Consider the following 20,246-nt stretch of genomic DNA (forward strand, 5'->3'; position numbering starts at 1 on the left):
CCACAATCAACCTTCATTTGTAGCACTATAGAAGTCAATAAAATTTTGCTCAATGAATGAATTAACTTTTTATAATTTAATATTCATACATAACGTGTGTGTGCATGTGTGTGTGTCTGTGTGTGCACTATGTATGAAAGCCAGAAGGGGGTATCAGATCTTCTGGAACTAAACTCACAGAGGATTGTGAGTCACTTGATGTGGGAGCTGGGAACTGAACTTGGGTCCTCAGCCAGAGCAGCAAGTGTTCCTAACTGCTGAGCCACCTTTCCAGCCCCAACAGTTTCTAATTTTTACTATACCAGTAAAAGAAACTATAGTCTGGTAAATTGTGGAGGTCTTTCTAATTCATTTTCAGGAAAAATGCAGATGACCTTCTGATTTTCTCCTTCTGAATCAATATTTTATTGTCTTAAAAACACCATGATCTTTTAATGAAAGAATGTGTACATGTATCCCTCTTTTTTAAAAATAAAGTTGTAAGAGAGAGAGAGAGAGAGAGAGAGAGAGAGAGAGAGAGAGAGAGAGAGAGAGAGAGAGAAAGAGAGAGAAGAAATAGACCAGAGGGAAAGTGCAGATTTCAAAACCTATCTGTTCTTGATGAATGACCATTTTAGCAAAGACACTAAACATGTGCACAATAAATGTTCACAGTAACATACTTACCACACAGAAGCAAAATGACCAAATGCCGCTGTTTTTTTTCCCCTTGCGAGAAACGAACGCAATCACATATGTTAAGAAGATCAGGGATATGGCATAGCCAACAGAACACGGGATCTAAAAACAACGGGAGTGTGGGTCTCAGAGAGAGACTAAGGCAAGGCAGGAAAACACTTAGCTCCCAATATGGCCGTGGAACAGTCTTAGGGTTAGTGCCCAGCAAAGCGCTGCCCGCCCATGAAAGCAGTTTGCATTAAAAAAAAATTTTTTTGCACTTACTTGAATAACGTAACTTATGCTAATAAATGCGGCATCCAAGAAGGATAAAAAATAGTCCATTAAAATCATGAGGAGGAAAACAAAGCAGTACAGAGAAATGTCCACCAGCGCCTGCCCGAACCAGTAAGACGAAGGGAAGAGCCCGGAGACTCTCAGCTGGAACCAAGCTCCGTTCTGTCCAGGGGAGAGCAGAGAGACACAAAGCGTGACCTCAGCTTGAGTTTGAAGAAAATGGAGATTGATTTCATGACTATTTAATGTCAGTGTTTATTTATGGTAAACTCTGGACTGTAAGGATAACCCACTATAAGTACAACCCATGCCGAGAGGTGTGGATGACTGACAGATGTAGCTACCAATTGGCTGCTTTGGTGAAGGTCACACTGAGGTTCATTGTACCCGGGAGGTGCGTGAAGACTTGCTATAATCAAACACCACCACTAGTGGGCAGAGACCTACAGGGCCTGGCATGTGAATGAAAGGTTTATCTACTGAGCAACCCATTTCCCATCATCTATATAACTACATAACCACATGTATAGAACATGTATGTAATACTATGTAAGTGACTTACTTGATTTAACCGGAATTTTTTTTTTTTTTTTTTGAGACAGGGTCTAATATAAACCAGACCAGTATTAAACTCATAGTACAAGATCCTTCTGCAGCTAACAACCACTCTACCAACTAAGCTATATCTCAGCCCTTTAAGTAATTTAAAATACCATATATGATGGAGATAATTAATCATATGACAAATATAATTACATATACTATAAGCCATATATGTGCTTATACTTACATTTTATACACAGTAATTTCCAGTCATTGCATATAACTAATACATAATCATATAATATACAATTGATATACTTTATACTCTATAAATTATAGAAAGCAAAGGTTCATTTGAATCAGGAATAAATCATATAAATTGGAATTTACAAATTGTTGTTTAAACGTTGGAAGTTTTAAAATATTTATTCTGAGAAATATGCTATTGTATTCATGGTTATACCCGAATTTGTTTATTGATTCCTATCTGGATGGATATCCAGGATGTCAGCTTGCCTGAGAGTTTTCGTTTTCCAACAGCAGAGACTGATTCATGCCAGTATTTGAACCAAGATCCATCTTGGGTAACAGTATCTCACTTCTCTGATCACTCATGATGTCAGCCATTGTTCTTAAAGAGTTTCACATGGGCATCTTTTTCAGTCCAATATTCACTCAAGCATTTGCTCACTTAAAAATTTTCAATGCCTTTTAGACTGAAAATCTCTTGGTGATATGTGAATGGGCTTGTTTTTCAATTTTGTATTTCATTTCGTATAGCTGCATGATTGTACTTAACACACAAATTTATTCAGATGTATTAATTAAAAACTGCACCATTGGTGTGTGTGTAATCACTAGACTTTCAGCTTCTAATCTAGAAAGTAACCCAAGTTCCAGGTTCTCATAATTCATTATTACTTTATAGTCTGTGATGCTGCTCATGGCAATATAAGGAGGGCAAGCTGAGATCAGAATCAGCCAGAACACAGTCTTCCCCAGCTGTTCCAAAGGATTAGCAGGTTTCTCCTGAAAAGGAAAAGCTGAATGAATACATTCTGAGTTTCTTTTTCTGGCATACATTTTTAAAATACCAAATTTTTAAAGGCCCTTGGTCCTGTGAAGGTTCGATGCCCCAGTGTAGGGAAATGCCAGGGCGGGGAGGTGGGAGGGAGGGTGGGGGAACACTCTCATAGAGGCAGGGGGAGGGGGATGGGATGGGGAAGTCCAGAGGGGGAAACAGGAAAAGGGGATAACATTTTAAATGTAAGTAAAGAAAATACCCAATTAAAAAAAAACCACTAATATGTGTAAAACAATAACCTAAATAAATATTAAAATGTTATCTGCAAAACAAACAAACAAACAAATCAAATTGATTGTATGCCTTGGGTGTCTGTTGGGATCTCCAAACTTTTCACGACCCTTCTAGCTTGTGAGCTTGACCTGGGACTATCTCACTTCATGCTCAAACCTTGCCAGTTGAGAATCAATCAAAAACTCTGCATGATGAACAACGTATTTTCATGTCATTCACTCCACCATTCACTGTGATGTAGGTAATGTGTGCTCAGTCACAGCTGACACCCTCCGTTTCCTAACTGATCTTGAATCATGTCAAATGTGGTAGCAGTGTTCAAGAACCAGAGAATCAAACAGCCTATTAAAACTGGGGTACAGAGCTAAACGAAAAGTTCTCAGTTGAGGAATATGGAATGGCTGAGAAGCATCTAAGAAAGTGCTCGACATCATTAGCCATCAGGGAAATGCAAGTCAAAACAACCCTGAGATTCCACCTCACACCAAGTCAGAATGGCCAAGATCCAAAACTCAGATGACAGCAGATGTTGGTGAGGTTGCGGAGAAAGAGGAACACTTCTCCACTGTTGGTGGGGTTGTAAACTGGTACAACCACTCTGAAAATCAGTCTGGCAATTCCTCAGAAAATTGGACATAGTACTACCTGAAGATCCAGTTATTCCACTTCTGGGCATATACCCCAGAGATATTCCAATATACAACAAAGTCACATGCACCACAATGTTCATAGCAGCCCTATTTATAATAGCCAGGAGCTGGAAAGAACCCAGATGTCCTTCAATAGATGAATGTATACAAAAATTGTGGTACATTTACAAAATGGAGTACTACTCAGCTATCAGAAACAATGACTTTGTGAAATTCTTAAGAAAATGGATGCATCTAGAGAATATCATCCTGAGTGAGATAACCCAGTAACAAATGAACAGACATAATATGCAGTCACTGATAATGGGATACTAACCCCAGAAAGCTCTGAACACCCCAGAAACAACTCACAGACTATATGAAGTTCAAGGAAAAAAGAAGAAAATGAAAAACCATCATGCTTAATCTTCACACACCAAGAAAACTTTGACTAATTCCAGGTTACATCTTGTTTTACATGTACTTTATGCTCATTGTAACCAGCAAGATCTTAATGCACACTATCAAACCTTTAAAAAAAAACCAAGTACTGACAAAAATGTATTCGTATACTTTTATGCAAAAATGCTTTTAAAATATGTACATTTATCTTTGTCTTTTAAAATCAAGTTGTTCAATTAAAAAATAATAAAGAACCACAGCGAGTAGTAGGCTCATCAGGAGGTCAGATGAGTACGGGCTGTTGATTCCAAAGTATGGGTGGAGTGTGAGGAGAGGATGTGGAAGAACCAAGCAAACGGTGTTGGCTGTGGTCACTGCAACTCTATTCCAGGAAAGGAGATGTAAGCCACCAGCATTTTAAGACTCACACAGCCATTGCTTGAATAAGCATATGTTTCACTACAGCCATGAAGGAAGCCCGAGAGCTGAACGGGACAGAGCCAGTGTTGATCTCTGACAGTCATTTCTGTGTTTAGCAAGTAAGTAAGTGCTCTCTGTGTCCCGGGCTTGGCCTACGGCACCAGGTATTTATGTTTAAATGTGTTAAAAGATGTGGGGCTGGGGAGATGGCTCAGCTGTTAAGAGCACTGGCTTGCTCTTCCAGGAGACCCAGGTTCTATTCCCAGCACCCACAAGATGGCTCACTACCATCTGTACCTCCAGTTTCAGAGGATCTTATGTCCTCTTCTGGCCTAAGAAGGCACACAAGTGGTGCACAGATGTGTATTTAGGGAAAACACTATTTTAAAACTGTTCAGAAATGAAATAAAAATATTTTTTAAAATGCAGCGTTTCCTAAGTCTGTAACAGGGGAAATATATTTGAGAACAAAGAACTTCTAAAAGATGGTTGCCTAGTTTCTAAATTTGAAGGGCTGTTCAATTGCTCAGGCCTTGGGTTAGAAATACAAATTCTTTTGTTTTCATGCCTATGGTATATGCATGTTTACATGTGTGTTGGTATGGGTAGTGGGTAGAGGATGACATGGGTGTCTCTCATTCCTTCTCCATGTTACATTTTGAGGCAGGGCCACTTTCAACACACAAACAACTAAACTAGTTAGCAGCTTCCTGGGGAATCCCTGTCTCTGCCTCCCAGGCACCCATGAGCTATCATGGCAGCCATGTAGAGAAATGGAATTTTGTTTTCTTTGCTCTGTGTTTGGAAAAACTAGTGTAGTAGGTCTAAGATAGGCCAAGGGAGTTAATATTTCTGGCAAGAAACTGGAGTGATTCTAATGAGGAATGCCTGAATTCCACCCTGAGCTTTGTCCAGATTTCTTTCTTTCTACCATAGCCTTTGCAATAGTAATGAGTCTCTTCCCTTCTCCTTTCTCTCCCTCCTCCCTCCTCCTCCTTCCCTCTCCCCTCCTCCCTCCTCCCCCCACTTTTTAATTTCATCCTGTTTGTTCATTCCTTCATATTAATCACAGTACTGTACACTTTTGATTTTGACCGCCCTTATCCTCTTTGGAAAATGCTTTAGTTTGCATTTTTTAAACGGCAGAAGTCTTGAAAGGTGCTGGTTTTCCAAAGCCACAGAAGCCAGTGTGAATCCAAGTTCTGGCTATGGTCTAGGTGGACTCCAAAAAGCTATGCTTGCAGGACTTTGAAAGATGACTGTGGGAGGCTGTGACGAACTTGAACTTACCACGAAATACGTGCTTCTCTCAGTTCGGATGCGGGCTGATGGTTTAACCATTCCAAGTAGCCCATTGCTAAGGATGTCCATCAGAACCGGGAAACAGTTCAGTCTCTTGGTATTACATGCAAGTGAAAAGCTGTAGTTCTAAAAAAATATATATATAATAAACAAAATCTCTTAATTATCAAAGATCTTCATTTTTATTCCCTAAAAAAAAGTAAAATCTGGGATTTTAAGATGCGATGACATTGTGGTTGTTTCCTGATGGTGTGTGGGAATCACACCCACTTCCTCACAGTACAGGAGTCTAGCACTCACCACTGGGCTACACTTCCAGGCCCAGTGTCGTGTTTTAAAAATAGTTTCAAATAATAACAAAAGAATCCCACAAATGCTGTGAGAAAATTGTAATCTCAAAAATAAACAAACAAACAAAAAATCCCGTGTAAATAAAAGCAAACCCTGACGTAAGTAAAGCAAGCAATGTTTGGAATAAAACAAAACAATGTGTTTAATCTGCCAGCCATCTTGATTAGGGCTAGAATCCTGTTTTAAAGTGTTCATTGTCACAGACAAAACAGTATTTCTAAGATATGTATGGTATAAAATCTACAAAGGGAACTCTGAATTTCCTGGTCTCAAGTATAACATCAAATATTTAAACTTGTATAAGCTATGTATTTTGCTATTGTACATGGGTTTTGTTGGCAAACATGGTAGAAGCAAGAGTTTTTTATGGCATCAGTGAGTAAAGTCCACTAAGCAAACACAGAAATACAGCCCTTACCTTTGTTTCTATTTCCTAGACCCGAGTCATTTAGGGCTGTATTATCTTGACAGGCTTTGGTGGGAATTCTGAATTAGAGAACAGCATACCTTCTCATCACCAGACACTATAAGGGCTCCATTGTAGGACGGGTCATCGGTGCCATTTCTGGTTCCAAAAGCATCGACTTCCAAAGCAATGTTCTGGTGCTCCACAGAACGGATAAAGTCGTCAATGTTTGCCTCTAAGATATAATTCAAAACATGAGGTCTTTCAAAGCTAGAGAAGTCCATGTTAGGTTTTATAGCTCAATGCTGCTATATGTACCTTCGCACATAATAATGCCCTTGCCTTCGCAAATTAAAAGTCATTTCGTTGCTCTAGGAATTTGTGCTACAACATATGTATTTACTGATAACAGAGAAAAAACTCTGTCTTGATACTGCTCGGGAATCACACCCGAGGCCTCATATTATGAGACTCTTGAAATACCTTTTATTCCCTCTCTCTAGAATCTTGCAATGAATAGCTACTGGGTCTTAATGGCAGGTAATTTCTAATCACTAAACTTCTAAAAACAGATTTCACTATTACGAGACTATCACTTGATTTTCAAATAGTTCTTGACGAGGGAAGGCAGGCTGGTGACTTGAATAATTTGCAGAGCTTCTACCCAGATAAGAACCAGCCCGTAAGTCTTGAACCTGTTCTAGCATGTACGGACAATGAAGAAACACATATTTGAGAAAATCTACAAAAAGTGGCAGGAACACTTCTCTGAGAAAGTCAGTGAGCACACAAGAAGACCCTCAGCACCACAAGCCATGAACAAAACACAGAGACCAGAAGAAAAAGTGGGACTGAGCTGGTTATTCCCTGTGCCTCCTGAGCAAGATGATGACCTAAGTCCCATCCCCAGCACCAGCATAAAAATCCACGTGCGCTTGCACATGTTTCTAATGCCAGCTTTTGGACGCAGGGACAGTCAGATCTCTTGAGCTCATTGAAGAGACAGCCCAGTGAGTTTGAGTTTCAGTGAAAGAGGGTTTTAAATACGGTGGGGAATGAACATCCAGTGTTGACCTCAGGTCTCAACATGCACACTCATGCGTGCACACCTTTGTTTACAAAGACATGTGCACACATAGAAAATGCATTCACACCAAACAGAAGATGGCATGTGATGTCTGTGAGCTTTAATGAGAATCATCTGAGAGGTGCAGGAATTAGAGCACACACATGGCTGGCATGCAAATACACTTACTTTGAAAACAATTTGGTAGGTCCTTAAGAATTTAAACAAAGGCATTATAAGAGCCAACAATCCCACTTCTAAAAGAATACCCCAAAGAAATACAAAAAAAAAAAAAAAAAAAAAAAACCTTTGCAAAAAAATATATGATCACTGATCAAATTACTATTCATAATCATTTGTAGGGGGAATGTATCCATTTACAGGTGAATTATAAATGCAACATGGTATATGTACACAATAGAATACTATTTAACACCATCTTTAATTAAGCAAACAATTCCAATGAGACTGTAAGGTCTCAGACACCTCGGTGGTATTTTTGAATGAAATGTGGTTTTAGTAGATTCTCCTTTTCCTTGCCTCCACATTCTGCTACCTTTGACCTTCGTTAAAACCTCCCCACCATTCAGCACTTTAAGAATGAAATACAGATACGTCTGTGGATTGGAAACACGTTATTACCTGTCTTATTGATGATCAGTAACTGAGTGAGCAGACCCTGGGGCTGTTGTCCAGGAGCAAGGAAGTACTCGTGTGGCGAGAGTTCCCAAGTGTAAGTGATTTGGCGTATTTTTATCAGGATATATTCGAAAAGCATCGGGAAAATGGCAACTGCCAGGACCAAGAGCCTGCAGAGAATAAAGCTGTCACCATGAGTGTATTATGATTGGTCCCAGTACTCTATCTGCATGTACACCAGCATGCCATTATTGATAGCCATGAGCCAACATGTGGTTGCTGGGAACTGGACTCAGGACCCGTGGAAGAGCCTCTGACCCCTCTCTCCAGCCCTGCCCTTATTGTAAGAGTGTTTTGTTCCTCCCCCACTTCGAAATTAGAAGGGACAAATTGTAGCTGGGCTCTTTGGTCTCTTCTCTTGGTCTTCTACCATTGGGGGATCGCACCGAGTGTCTTGTGGGTGTACAGCCCCGTGATCTGCACACCCAGACTCTGCCTATCCTAGTGAGTCCTGTGTGATTCGCTCCCTCTCTGTTGGCTAATTCACCATCATCCGCTCTACAGTTTACTTCAAGTCTATTTTACTTCCCGTAGCTTCTGATTTTATAATGGCCACACGATCTCTTTGTTCTCCAGATGTATTTTAATTAGCTTACAGTTCATCCTCAATCATTATTAGTAATTTAATAATACAATCAATTAAAATTTGTTGACTGATTACTAGCTACTGATAATTTGTATTTATTTTCCCCGACTCCCTCTTTCAAAGAAGTTGAGAAACCTTAAAATACTGCTTTTGTATTTGCTACTCTGAAACCTTCCTCCAACTTCCTTCCTGAAACCTACTTTATAAATATCTCTCGTCTAGAATCTTCTGAGATGACTGGCTTGCTTTCATTCTTCCCTCTCTCTATGGCACTATACTGATAACACAGTACTGGTTTCCTTCTTAAATCATTTTTGTTTCTTTGTCAGATTTTTGTGCACTGTTTATTTAGGTTGGATTATGTGTAGCTTCATCTCTTAATCTAAAACACAATGATTCTGGGGCTGGGTAACTCAGTGGTTAAGAGTCTTTGCTGTGCAAACCCAAGGACTGGGGTTTGATTCTCAGCCTTCATTCACCAAGCCCAGTGTTCTGCATATGTCTGTAGCCCCAGATTAAAGGAATGGGTACAGGGGTATGACTGGGATTTACTGGCTTCTGGTTTAGATTAAAAAAAAAAGTGAGCCTCCGGTCTAGAGAGACCCCACCTCAAAGGAACAGGCAGAGAGTAATAGAGGTGCACATCTGATATTCTTTACCAGACTCTACATGTATGCATAGGTATGTGCACCCACATATGTATGCACGAGCACACACACATATCAATGAATCTGAAAATCTAATAAAAATCTAATTGTCAGAGAAAAGGCAACTATCAATGAATAAGGCATTATAGACCTCATAAGAGCAATGTAAGATGACGAGTCTTGGAATCAGGGAGTCTCCCTATTATGGCTCAGGAGGAGTGGTGAGAAGGTGGCTGCCACTAAAGAAGGCTTGCAGGTGCCACAACATCTAAGCAAGAGCTAATAGGACAAGCATACACTGTCAGGCCCGAGGCACTGACATGTGGGTCCCGGAAGAGAGGATCCCTACAAGGTGTCCGCCACATCCCATGGAAAAGAGTTTAAAACAGAGGAGATACGCAAGGAAACTTATACCACCTCAGCCTCTCCTTTAGCATCGTCTTACAAACATAAACTCCACCGTCTCACCTCCTAATGGATAGTCACTAGGAACAAGGACCAACCTAGCAATCGGTGGGGCTTAGATTTATAGAATGTTTCCTCTTCTTGCTCCACCATGCTTGCCTCAAAAGCATCCTGATACTCACACAGATAAAAATGTCTTTCTTTCGTGCTTTAGCTTCAACAGGCGCACCTTTGCGATGGTACTCGTTTGCTGTCTCCAGAGAGCCATACCCTCTGCCTTCTTCGTATCCGAAAGTGAAGAGAGAGTCTGCTCTATCTCCACAAGCCTTTCTGTGTCCCCAGATCTCTCTGTCTGTCCTTCTCCCACGATGCCAACCTCTGCAAGTCATGGAGGAGGCAATTAGGAAGAAGCCACTTCAGGCATGCGCTGCTGAAATTGAGTGCATTTTGCCAACGCTCTTGTCTCCTGTGCTCCTCCACCCACCATAAAGCGTTGCTGGCTGCTGCACTGAGCCAGGAAGGGATAAAGATGCATTTATTGGACAAATGCAGGGATTAAAAGGGGGTATTTTTTTTTGTGTACAGAAACTATATAAAGAGACTTCTAGACTTGACATGGCTGATAAACACTTGGGCTCACAGTAGCTGTGGTTCCGTGCACAAGGTCAAAATGGAGGATGTAGGAGATGGAGGAGAGACTCATGAAACCCCAGCCCAGGCCGAGGAGCCATGGGCAGCTGATGGTCGTATAGGGGGTGAGAGTTAATATTCTTGATACAGCTACTGCCCATGCTTCTCCAGTGGATGACCACACAACCATGTGCATGTATGTAACACCAATTTGACTTAGGTGGTTATTTATAAAAGCACAAAAAAGATGTGAAGTTGGGAGGGAGACAGGGGCAAGGAGCACCAGAGAAACTGGGGGAGGCAGTGATGGGTGGGCATGATCGATACATGTTGCACAAATGTATAAAACCTTTGAAGAATACTAAATCATTTAAAAGGTAAATTGTATGGCAGACATAAAAAAAAAAACCAAAGCTAAAATACACTGTGCAGGTGTGTGAAATCATCTGAGAACGGAAAAAAATTTAAAAAGAAAATATTGAAAATTAAATACACAAAGAGGTTTGAAATGTGTTTGAGCATGATCCTGACTGCATTCATGGGCACCTTGAAGACACAGTAAAGGGGTGGGACACAAATTAACGTGCCACAAACCGTCACTTTAAATGGGTTAGAAGCCTAGGGCTTATGTCTAATAGTCTCTACTAGGAAGACTGAAAATTGATTTGGCCTCTTCCCTGTTCTCTAGCTACATACAACGATGTAACTAGAGAAATGACACTAATGATATGATAGCTTCAAAGAATGATATTTGTAGGTGGAGTCACATAAAGATACATGGTGAATAAGGACATTGTGGTTTTTAAAAGGATCAAGGTCACGATGAAAGAACAAAGTTCACGTCATCCACTGATTCCCTTGGATCGGTCACTGAGTGAGTGGGCATAGCACATCAAGAGCTTGGGGCAGGAGATGGAAACTGTCACATTAAAGTACACAGGGTCACCTACAAAGTATCCTAAAGGCAGGCAGTCTGCCTTTGTGTAACTCATGAGCCCACCACGGGCCCCTCTTTGGGGCAAGAGTTGGAAGGGGATGTATTGAGACTAGGTATATTTAATGGTGGAGGATGTGATGGTAGGAAGAGCCAAAGGCAGCTGGTCATGTCGTATTCTCAGCCAGGAAGCAGAGAGCAATGGATGTTAGGGCTCAGCTTGCTTTCTCCTTCGAATTCAGTCCAGCCCAGGGAAATAGCACCATCCCTACGGGTTCTTGTGCCCATTAGCTTAATTTACATAATCCGTCACAGATATCTCCAGGAATTTGCTTCCATCAGGGCTTTTAAATCCCATCAACTTGACCATCAAAATTGGCCACTATGGGGAGAGTCAGGCTAATGCCTTATTAGTTAATTTAAACAAAAATGTGGTGAGAGAGAGGCTGTTTCTCTTGCTGTGGAAGGATCTGGTTAGTGTGGGCTATACCTCATGGATATTTTACCTTCAAATCATTTAATATCGTGGGGTAGAAAGAATACAGCCCAGGTAATATGAGTTGGGTTTCAAAAAGAAATAGGCATGTGGTATTTAAAGCCAGTAAACAGACACTGTACTAAGGGAAGGAGAATTAAGCTCTAATCGGAGAATATGGTATCTGTGAGCTGGTACCAAATGTCTATACATTGTTCCCTAAATTGTTGGCTCACAAAGACTTATAGTTTCTTTTAAAGAATATTATTTGAGTTTTTTTCAAGTTCTTTGAATCTGTTGCCTGACACATTATACTTATTTTGGAATTTTTTTTTGTTCAGTTGAAAATTTATGCACAAATATAAAAACTATATAACTAGAAAGTCCCAAACAAGAAATACTAATGAATGCTTTGGGGCTAAATATACACTGTAGTAGATACATGTGAAATAAAATAATTTTGAAGAGGTACTGTGTTTGAGAAAATACACCAAAAGTTTTTCTTTCCCTCTTTGCTTTCATTTTATCTGCTTTTTAAAAACCATTCCTTACTTTCCATTTCTCTCCTATCTATCTGTCTATCTGCCTATCTATCTATCTATCTATCTATCTATCTATCTATCTATCTATAATCCATTAATTATCTATCATCTATCTATTATCCATCTATTATCTATCTATCTATCTATCATTTATCTATTAATCATCTATCTACCTATCTATCATGTATCTATCTATTATCTGTTTATCTATCTATTATCTGTCTATATTTATATCTATCCATTATATAGGAAAACCATGAAGAATCACAGCTAAAAAAAAAAAAACCAATGTAGATGTCATATGGCTGAGTAACAATAAACAAAAGAAAGGCTAGCAGAAACACAGAAACAAAGAGCAGATGGAGCCATTGTGACAGATTTGAGCATCACCATATTTAAATATAAACAGCCCACCAACTCCTCTAACTAATACATTGAGAAATGTGCTCAAAGGTAATATTTAACCATGAATTATTTACAATAAATGTACCTCAATTTCAAAGAACAAGAAGAAATTAAAGTGGGTCAATATTCTGGGCAGGTGTGCTTATACCAGACAACTCAGGATGAGCACTGTTATTATCCACCTCTTTCTACATCTGTGCAATTGTCCACACAATATAGTTATGCAGGTGTACATAGTCTATACGTTTATAGTTCTATAATGCACTATGCATCTGCATATAGATATGTGAATAGCTATTTTCTTTTCTTTCTTTCTTTCTTTTTTTTTTTTTTTTTGAATAGCTATTTTCAATGGATAGAAAATAGCCACCAAATAATCCCAGTTCTGGTTCAATAATACAGCCCAATAAATTGCAAAGGTTTTGAATTAAAGGTTATGTTTTATGGCCCCAATAAACCATTCAACATTAATAAAGAGAAGAATGATTTTAGACACAGTGATATTGACAACAGACGAATGGGCATCTTACACAGCCTTGTTTAAGAAGAGCCTAAAGAACAGAACCTCACATTTTGTAATTTTCTCTTTGTAACGTGTTTTTGAGGTACAGACCACACTGAGTGTGAACAACACCCTTACATGATTTTTTTTTTTTTTTTTTTTTGTTTTAATTACCTGGTTCATCAATTGCTGGTTTTCCTTCTAGTTTCAGGAACACCTCATTCAAGGTTGTCATGGAAACACCATAATTTTCAATTCCCAGTTCAGGACAGCTGTCAAGACTTTGGCAGAGTTCTAAAGGGCACACACAGACAGTGGGTCACCATGGCAACAATCACATGCACTGAGAACCCACTTCTCAGACTAAGAAATGAAAGTATTTGAAATTATAGTTGATACATGGCAGAGATGCAGAAATGAACATTACACAGATCATTTCATTTCTCAAATTCTGTGTAATTTTCTCTCACATTTGTTCTGTAGGCTCAAATATTACCCTCCTATAGTCATTTCTCTATATTCATTTACATTTCGATATGAATTTCATTTTAGTTTTTTTTTATAGTTTAGCTGATCATATAATTTGAATTTCTTGAGCTTTGATCATTCAAGTGGCTTTTCCAGAGAATATAGACAAATGGAAACCACTTCTACTGTGATCGGCAAAGGAGAAAGAATTGACTTTTTTGAGCTGTGAGTGCTAAGATATTGTGCTAGCCACAAGAGAGTAAAGGCTGGAAAGAACTCTCTAACGTGTTCAAGCATTCATTTCAACCCAACAATTAGAATATTATGTTTCCTCCTAATGGGTAAAATATCATTATTTTGTTACTCTTTTGATCATATTTTATCGTCTGAACATATCATAAGCTCTCAATGGATTGTTCAAGGAATTGTAGTTATACAGCGATCACCATAGCTACTGCAATAAATATTATATCCATACTTTAGTTTGTTATGCCAATGTACTTTACCTGGAAATCTATAAGTTGTTTCTAAGGGTAATGTATAGACAAGTTTCCCTTCCCCTCCAGCAGAGAGAGTGGCCTCAGGGATATGCTGTTTAACAAGTGATGTGATGTTTTCCGGAACACAGACTTCCTTCAGCTGCAAACTGATATTTAGAAAAAGACACAGACTATATGACACAGTCTACAATACAATGAGAATGAACACTCATTTCTATGGGGCAGAAAAAGTCAACCAAAATCAAGTGGAAGATATAAGTCATGTAAACATGTTTAAGTAAACCAACAAAGAGATCATAGAAGGTAATGTGGAAAGAAAAAAAAAAGCTAATCAAAATTATTGGCCAGGCAACTAAGGGATGCTGGAGAGGGAAGGCTGGCAATGGTTCAAGTCTCCAACGTGTATGTAGACAGAGAGTTGAAATATCAGGGATGCAGTGAAGATGGGAAGAACGTATGGTTGATGGTGTAGGGAATGATATTCAAACGAAGTTGAAGCTGGCTAAATTGAGGTTTTTATACTGGTTCAAAAGAGCCAGGGACTTTTGATAGTCATAGATGCCAAACGAGTCCAATTAGTTAACGTAGTCATCTGATGTAAATTCATTAAATTCTTAGTATACGGTCAACACCCCAGTGAGTGAATACATTTATATAGTCCTGCCATAAAGGAATTGCCAAAAGAGGGGGCAGGGCAAGAAGTAAACAATGGAACATTCAAGCCAGTCAGTCATCATTAGCGGTGCTATGAAAGATTCCGGGCTGCAGATAAAAATCACTGATATGGAAACCACGGTACCCACAGTTTTCGTTTCCTTGTAGCATCTGTAGCAGAACACTGAATAAGAGCAGAGACTCCTGGAGAACAGCATTCTACCCATTCCAAACACTATAGGTATTTCCCATTCATAGAAACGTAAGCTAACAGACAAAAATCGACCCTTTAAAGTATACAGTAGATAAAATATCTGCAGTGGTCTGACCTTGAAGTTTGGCTTTGACGACTGAAAAGTACAGCTTAATGTAGTCAGCTATTGATAAGAATAATGATTTTTTTTAACCACATGAGGTCTTGTGATAAACTGAATCATGACAGTGGCCATACCTGGCAAATCCTTCAAAATGATGGGCATTTTTTTAAACCAAATGCTTGAGTCAAAATAATTCAATTCATTTATAAAACATGTATGGGCTTACAAGCGTGCTTGGTATTCCAAGAAGAATCAAAATTCACTGAGGAAATTAAATTAAAAATACATTTTTCTCTCTACTGCTATTCTTTGTTGTTGTTGTTTAGATTTGTAGCTGTCTTCAGACACACCAGAAGAGGGCGTCAGATCCCATTACAGATGGTTGTGAGCCATCATGTGGTGGCTGGGAATTGAACTCAGGACCTCTGGAAGAGCAGTGTTCTTAACTGCTGAGCCTCTTCTACTCTTCTTTTGGTGATAAAAGAATTGAGAAATGTGTTTTGAACAATACGGTTGCTGCACAAGGAGCATCTGGTATAGTGTTCTGCAAGGATCCTTGGAAGGAGGAGTTAGCAAACTTATTCTGCAAATGTCTACATAGTTTACCCCATTTACCTGTGTGGCAGCTGATCATATTTACTGGTGTAAAACAGATAGAAACAAATGGACAAACACCTGACGTAGCCATCAGCATCACACGTGAGAATCATCAGGACTCTTCCCTTGACAAATTTTTTTTTTCTTTAAATGAATAAACAAGTGGCTTAAACGTGCCAACTTTTGTTTAAAAGAAGAAAATAAAGTGTTGTGCAAACCATTGTCCCCGAGTCCCTAAAGAGAGCCACGATTGGGGTGGGGGTTGTGGCTAGCCCTTTTTTATTTGGAGGCCATTGTATGCTGCCTAGCATACCCCATGGCTCTGGAACCTCTCGTCTATTTTTCTGTAACATTTATTTGCAGCCACTTTAGAAATGAGAAAACTAAATTTTGTAGTTTAGTTTCTAATACACATACATGCAGTGACTTAGGAGATTAAAAAGATCAGGCCATAACTCTAAATTGGAAGATTAACCAAGTTAGAACCACAAGATATCATTCAGATGGCTGAGGGTCAGCATGGAAGCCATGAGAGGAAAGTCACCCCACGTCATACTTAGCTCAGAGAACAGAATGGAAGCGTTAAGACTTTGCTGTTGTTGTTGCTTGTCTGTCTTGCTGTGTTTATGTTTATTTTCTTTCTTAAGAATAGATGAGTAACTCAGAAACACTAATCGATACAAAATTCAAAGCTGAAGAAACACAAATATCGCAATGTATGGTGACAGGTTAAGATTTGGACAATAGACTTGAGTTTAAAATAAGCAGACTCCCAACTCCATAGCGTATTCACCCATTGTTATGGTATACCTATAATGCTTTCCAGAGTTCATATGCTGGAGATTTAACCCCCAACCCCACAGGGTTGACAGGCAGGAGGGCTTTCAGGAATAGGTTCAGTCACAAGGACTCTGTGACCCTTGTCCTTACCTTAAGTGATACCCAACCCCCCATTTCTTCTTCAGAAAGAGAGATGAGCCTGCGCACTTCAGCTTCCCCTGGGAGATGAACACTTTCCTATCTGAAAAGGAAGAAACAGAGAAGGAAGTCTGTGTAGAAGCGAGCCATTTGTTTTTTGAGAAAAGACAGACAATTGTTTATGTGCTCTAAAATTTAATCCAGAGGCATTTCCTGTTCCAGATGGGACTTAGTGAAGACTTGGTGAAGCATGTCCTTTAAACCCTCCTTTCCTCAGGATTATTTCTCATTGTCTAACTCACCAAGGAGATCAAACCATATGGATTCACATTATACATTTTAACAGATCAAACATTAAAAGCATTTGAACCTTTCCAGTTGATTTAACTCAGATCTGAGCAAAGGAATTAAGCCTTTAGAATGCAGACTTTATTTGCAGTGAGTTTCTTGGCAGGTCATTCCGCTACACAACTTTTAATGGCACACCATTTGCAAGGTATGCTGAAATGGAGCTGGAGAGCTAGGCCAGTGACTAAAGTGCTTGCTGTACTTTACAAGTTCAGGACTCGTGGAACTCAAAACCCATGTGAAAACTGAATTTGGCAGTTTGCAATTGGAGGTAGAGACAGACAAGATCCCTGGGGGCTTACTACCAGCCAGTCTAACCCACGGAGAGATCCTGTTTCACAAAACAAGGTAAAGAGCTCCTGAGGAACAATACCCCAGGATTTACTCTGGGCAGCACAAGTACATACCTACATGCACGTGAACACACCTATATTCATACATGCACACACATACATGACCCGGTAAAATAATGGGTGTTAATATGTGCTCAGTTCACATCATCACCACGTGTTTAGATCAGCGGGTTATAATATAGCTGTTTAGAACACTGGTCTGTTGTCCTCAGGTCCCTGAATGTCCTCATCACGATGCTTAAGGGAGCCAGCAGTTACCAGCCAGGATGTCAGCCTCATCCATGAACTGCGTGCTGAAGAGGACCACACGGTCTGCTTTCCGCTCCCTCAGGAGATTCCACACCCGGTGCCTCGAAAACGGATCCAGCCCCGCAGTGGGCTCATCCAGTAGGAAAATCTAGAGGAGGGAAGTGACATTTTCCTCTAAAGAGAAAACACCCAGGGAACAGTGTAGATTCCTTACCATATAGGTCTAAAGAAGTCTTATGTATGATTTGCTCGCAGGCTGCATGTTCTAGATATTTCTGTAGCACAGGTCCTTTGCAAAGCAAACTTTTGAATTCTTACTGGAAATGACCTATAAAAATCCCAAATGACTTACTTGTGAATCTCCTAAAATGGCGATCCCAAATGTGAGCTTTCTCTTCTGTCCGCCACTTAGGTTTTGAGCGAGGGTATCTTGAATGTTTTTCATTTCCAATTCCAGCAAAACTCTTTGCACCTGAAAAAAAAAAAACCCACAGGAGTTAAAACATACACAAAATAATACCTCCCTCTTTTTCTTTCCTTGTAAGGTCAAAGCTGTTCTTTGTAATGGGTAAAGGCATAGACGCTAGGGTCCAAGGTTCTGGGTTTGAATGACACCTCACAACGTCCCCCTTCATCATAAGTCTGGTCGAGTCACTTAGTTTTCTGAGGCTGAGTCTCCTTATGTGTAAGACAGAGAGAACAGTGACATTTGTCTCATAAGGTTTCTTCAAGGGATAAATTATATTTTGCATTCAATGTTAAACAAGTGCACCTTATCCATTATGTATAAATATCATTGTTTAAATTGGATTTCCCATCTAACACTACATACCCATTTACACAAAGAATTTGAAAAAAATTTATCTTGACACAAACGGGTCTTAACCTTCATACATGGACCAAAAAAAAAAAAAAAAAAAAAAAAAAATCCTACGCATATCTATGTACCTCTTTTTCCACTTCTTGGGGTGGAATTCCTCTTATTTTAGCAAAAAGCCTGAGGTTTTCTCTCACAGTAAGGAAGTCAAACTGAACATTGGATTGTGGACAAACTCCTGTGATCCTGAACACATTTTCTAGGTCAGCCATTTCTGATAATCTATTATTATAGATGGTGATGGAACCTGTCATAAAAATCAAGTGTTAATATCAAGACAATGAGCCAATGAAAACAGTTATAAATAAAAACTCTCAGTTCATTTATTCAGTTTTAGGTACATGGCTTTATTTTCAAGGTTTATACAACTCAGCTTTCATCCTTTTGGGGAGTATCTACATTGCTGATACATGTAGATACATGTATATGTATGAATGCATGTGCATATGTATACAGAGGTCAGAGGTTACAAAACTCTCATGGAATCTGAATCTCATGGATTCCTCTAGGCTGACTGGCCAGGGAGCCCCAGGGATCTTCCTGTCTCTGCCTGTCCAGTGTTGGGATTAAAGGTAGGGGCTGTTCGGCTCTCCTGACTTTTTCTTTTGTTTTCAAGACTTGATTTTTATTTTAGCGTGGTATGTTTGCCTGTTTATATAGATATACCTCTTGTGAGCCTATCATACACCATATGAGGGTGTCAGATCACCTGAAATTGGGGTTGCAGAAGCTTGTGAGCTAACCCATGAGTGATGGGAATCGAACCCAGGTCTTCTGCAAGAACAAGTTCTCTTAACAGCTGGGCCATCTCTCCAAGCTCAAAGGCCTCATTGATTTATGTGGATGTTAGGAACCAAATTCTGGTCCACATGCTTACAGAGCAAGGGCTTTATCAGTTGAGACATCTCAACCACTCAGCTTCTATTTTTTTTGTTGTAAGGTACTTTGAAAACAAAAAGCTTTTCTCCTCAGTTTGCCTCTGAAGACGCAATATAGATATCCCCACTGCCCACACATTCTGGCGTCGCTATGTATCTATTGAGACCTTGGCAAGTCTTGATAGGAGCCAAGGCTGAAGAAGAATTACATCTATGATTTAGTTTCTTCCTGCTCATTTCATGAAGCTGGTGGGCGAAGAATGTCTGGTTAGCCACTTAGGTGTGGCTTTTGGGAATGAAGGCTGTCCTCACTAAAGTCTTAAACATGTGGGGAAGGGCATGTTAAACCACCTAGTCCCCACTCAGTTCTTCACAGAGCAACCACAGAATCCTCAGAAAAAATAAAACATTTCTATTTATGCCATTATAGCAGAAGCTAACACGTACAAACTGGAATGTCACATGGTAATTGAGGATCAAGAAAGTGATTGTCGTAAAATACCTCAGCCTTTGTACATAACCATAGTGCATACTTTTAGAGAATAACTCTATAAATGAGCTTTATTTCCATTGGTCTTTGTGCTTGTTAGTAAGCAGAAGAATTTTATGTTGGTGGCTGATTTATTTACCAACCTGAAGCCTTACCTTTGGTAGGAACAGATAGTCCACTAAGAATATTTAACAGTGTTGATTTTCCAGCTCCACTGTGACCAAGTACTGCTGTGATTTGGCCTTCATATATGTCCAATGTCAGGTCTGGAAGGGAAAACAGAAGAACAGATGGATGATAAAAAAAAGGAGGTAGGAACAAGAAAATAACTAAAATGACACAATTCTACTATGGAGTCAATTGGATTGTTTTATTTCCTTG

General features: G+C 39.5%; 1 protein-coding gene across 3 annotated transcripts in view; it reads right to left on the bottom strand.

Moving 5' to 3' along the window:
* ABCA8 (ATP binding cassette subfamily A member 8) overlaps positions 1-20,246 on the bottom strand; it is a 61,940-nt gene that overhangs the window by 17,803 nt on the left and 23,891 nt on the right. For all 3 annotated transcript variants that reach the window (XM_080923423.1, XM_080923422.1, XM_080923421.1), the window contains exons 12-25: positions 20,021-20,131; positions 18,569-18,744; positions 17,973-18,092; positions 17,630-17,768; positions 16,683-16,773; positions 14,191-14,330; positions 13,391-13,510; positions 9,911-10,106; positions 8,034-8,200; positions 6,427-6,560; positions 5,557-5,694; positions 2,419-2,526; positions 943-1,116; positions 667-780 (exon numbers count right to left, since the gene is read on the bottom strand). In XM_080923423.1, coding sequence (XP_080779549.1) covers positions 667-780; positions 943-1,116; positions 2,419-2,526; positions 5,557-5,694; positions 6,427-6,560; positions 8,034-8,200; positions 9,911-10,106; positions 13,391-13,510; positions 14,191-14,330; positions 16,683-16,773; positions 17,630-17,768; positions 17,973-18,092; positions 18,569-18,744; positions 20,021-20,131 — 1,928 coding nt within the window. The remainder of the gene's footprint in view (positions 1-666; positions 781-942; positions 1,117-2,418; positions 2,527-5,556; positions 5,695-6,426; positions 6,561-8,033; positions 8,201-9,910; positions 10,107-13,390; positions 13,511-14,190; positions 14,331-16,682; positions 16,774-17,629; positions 17,769-17,972; positions 18,093-18,568; positions 18,745-20,020; positions 20,132-20,246) is intronic.

Source organism: Micromys minutus (assembly GCF_963924665.1).
Source record: "Micromys minutus genome assembly, chromosome: 10".
NCBI lineage: Eukaryota > Metazoa > Chordata > Mammalia > Rodentia > Muridae > Micromys > Micromys minutus.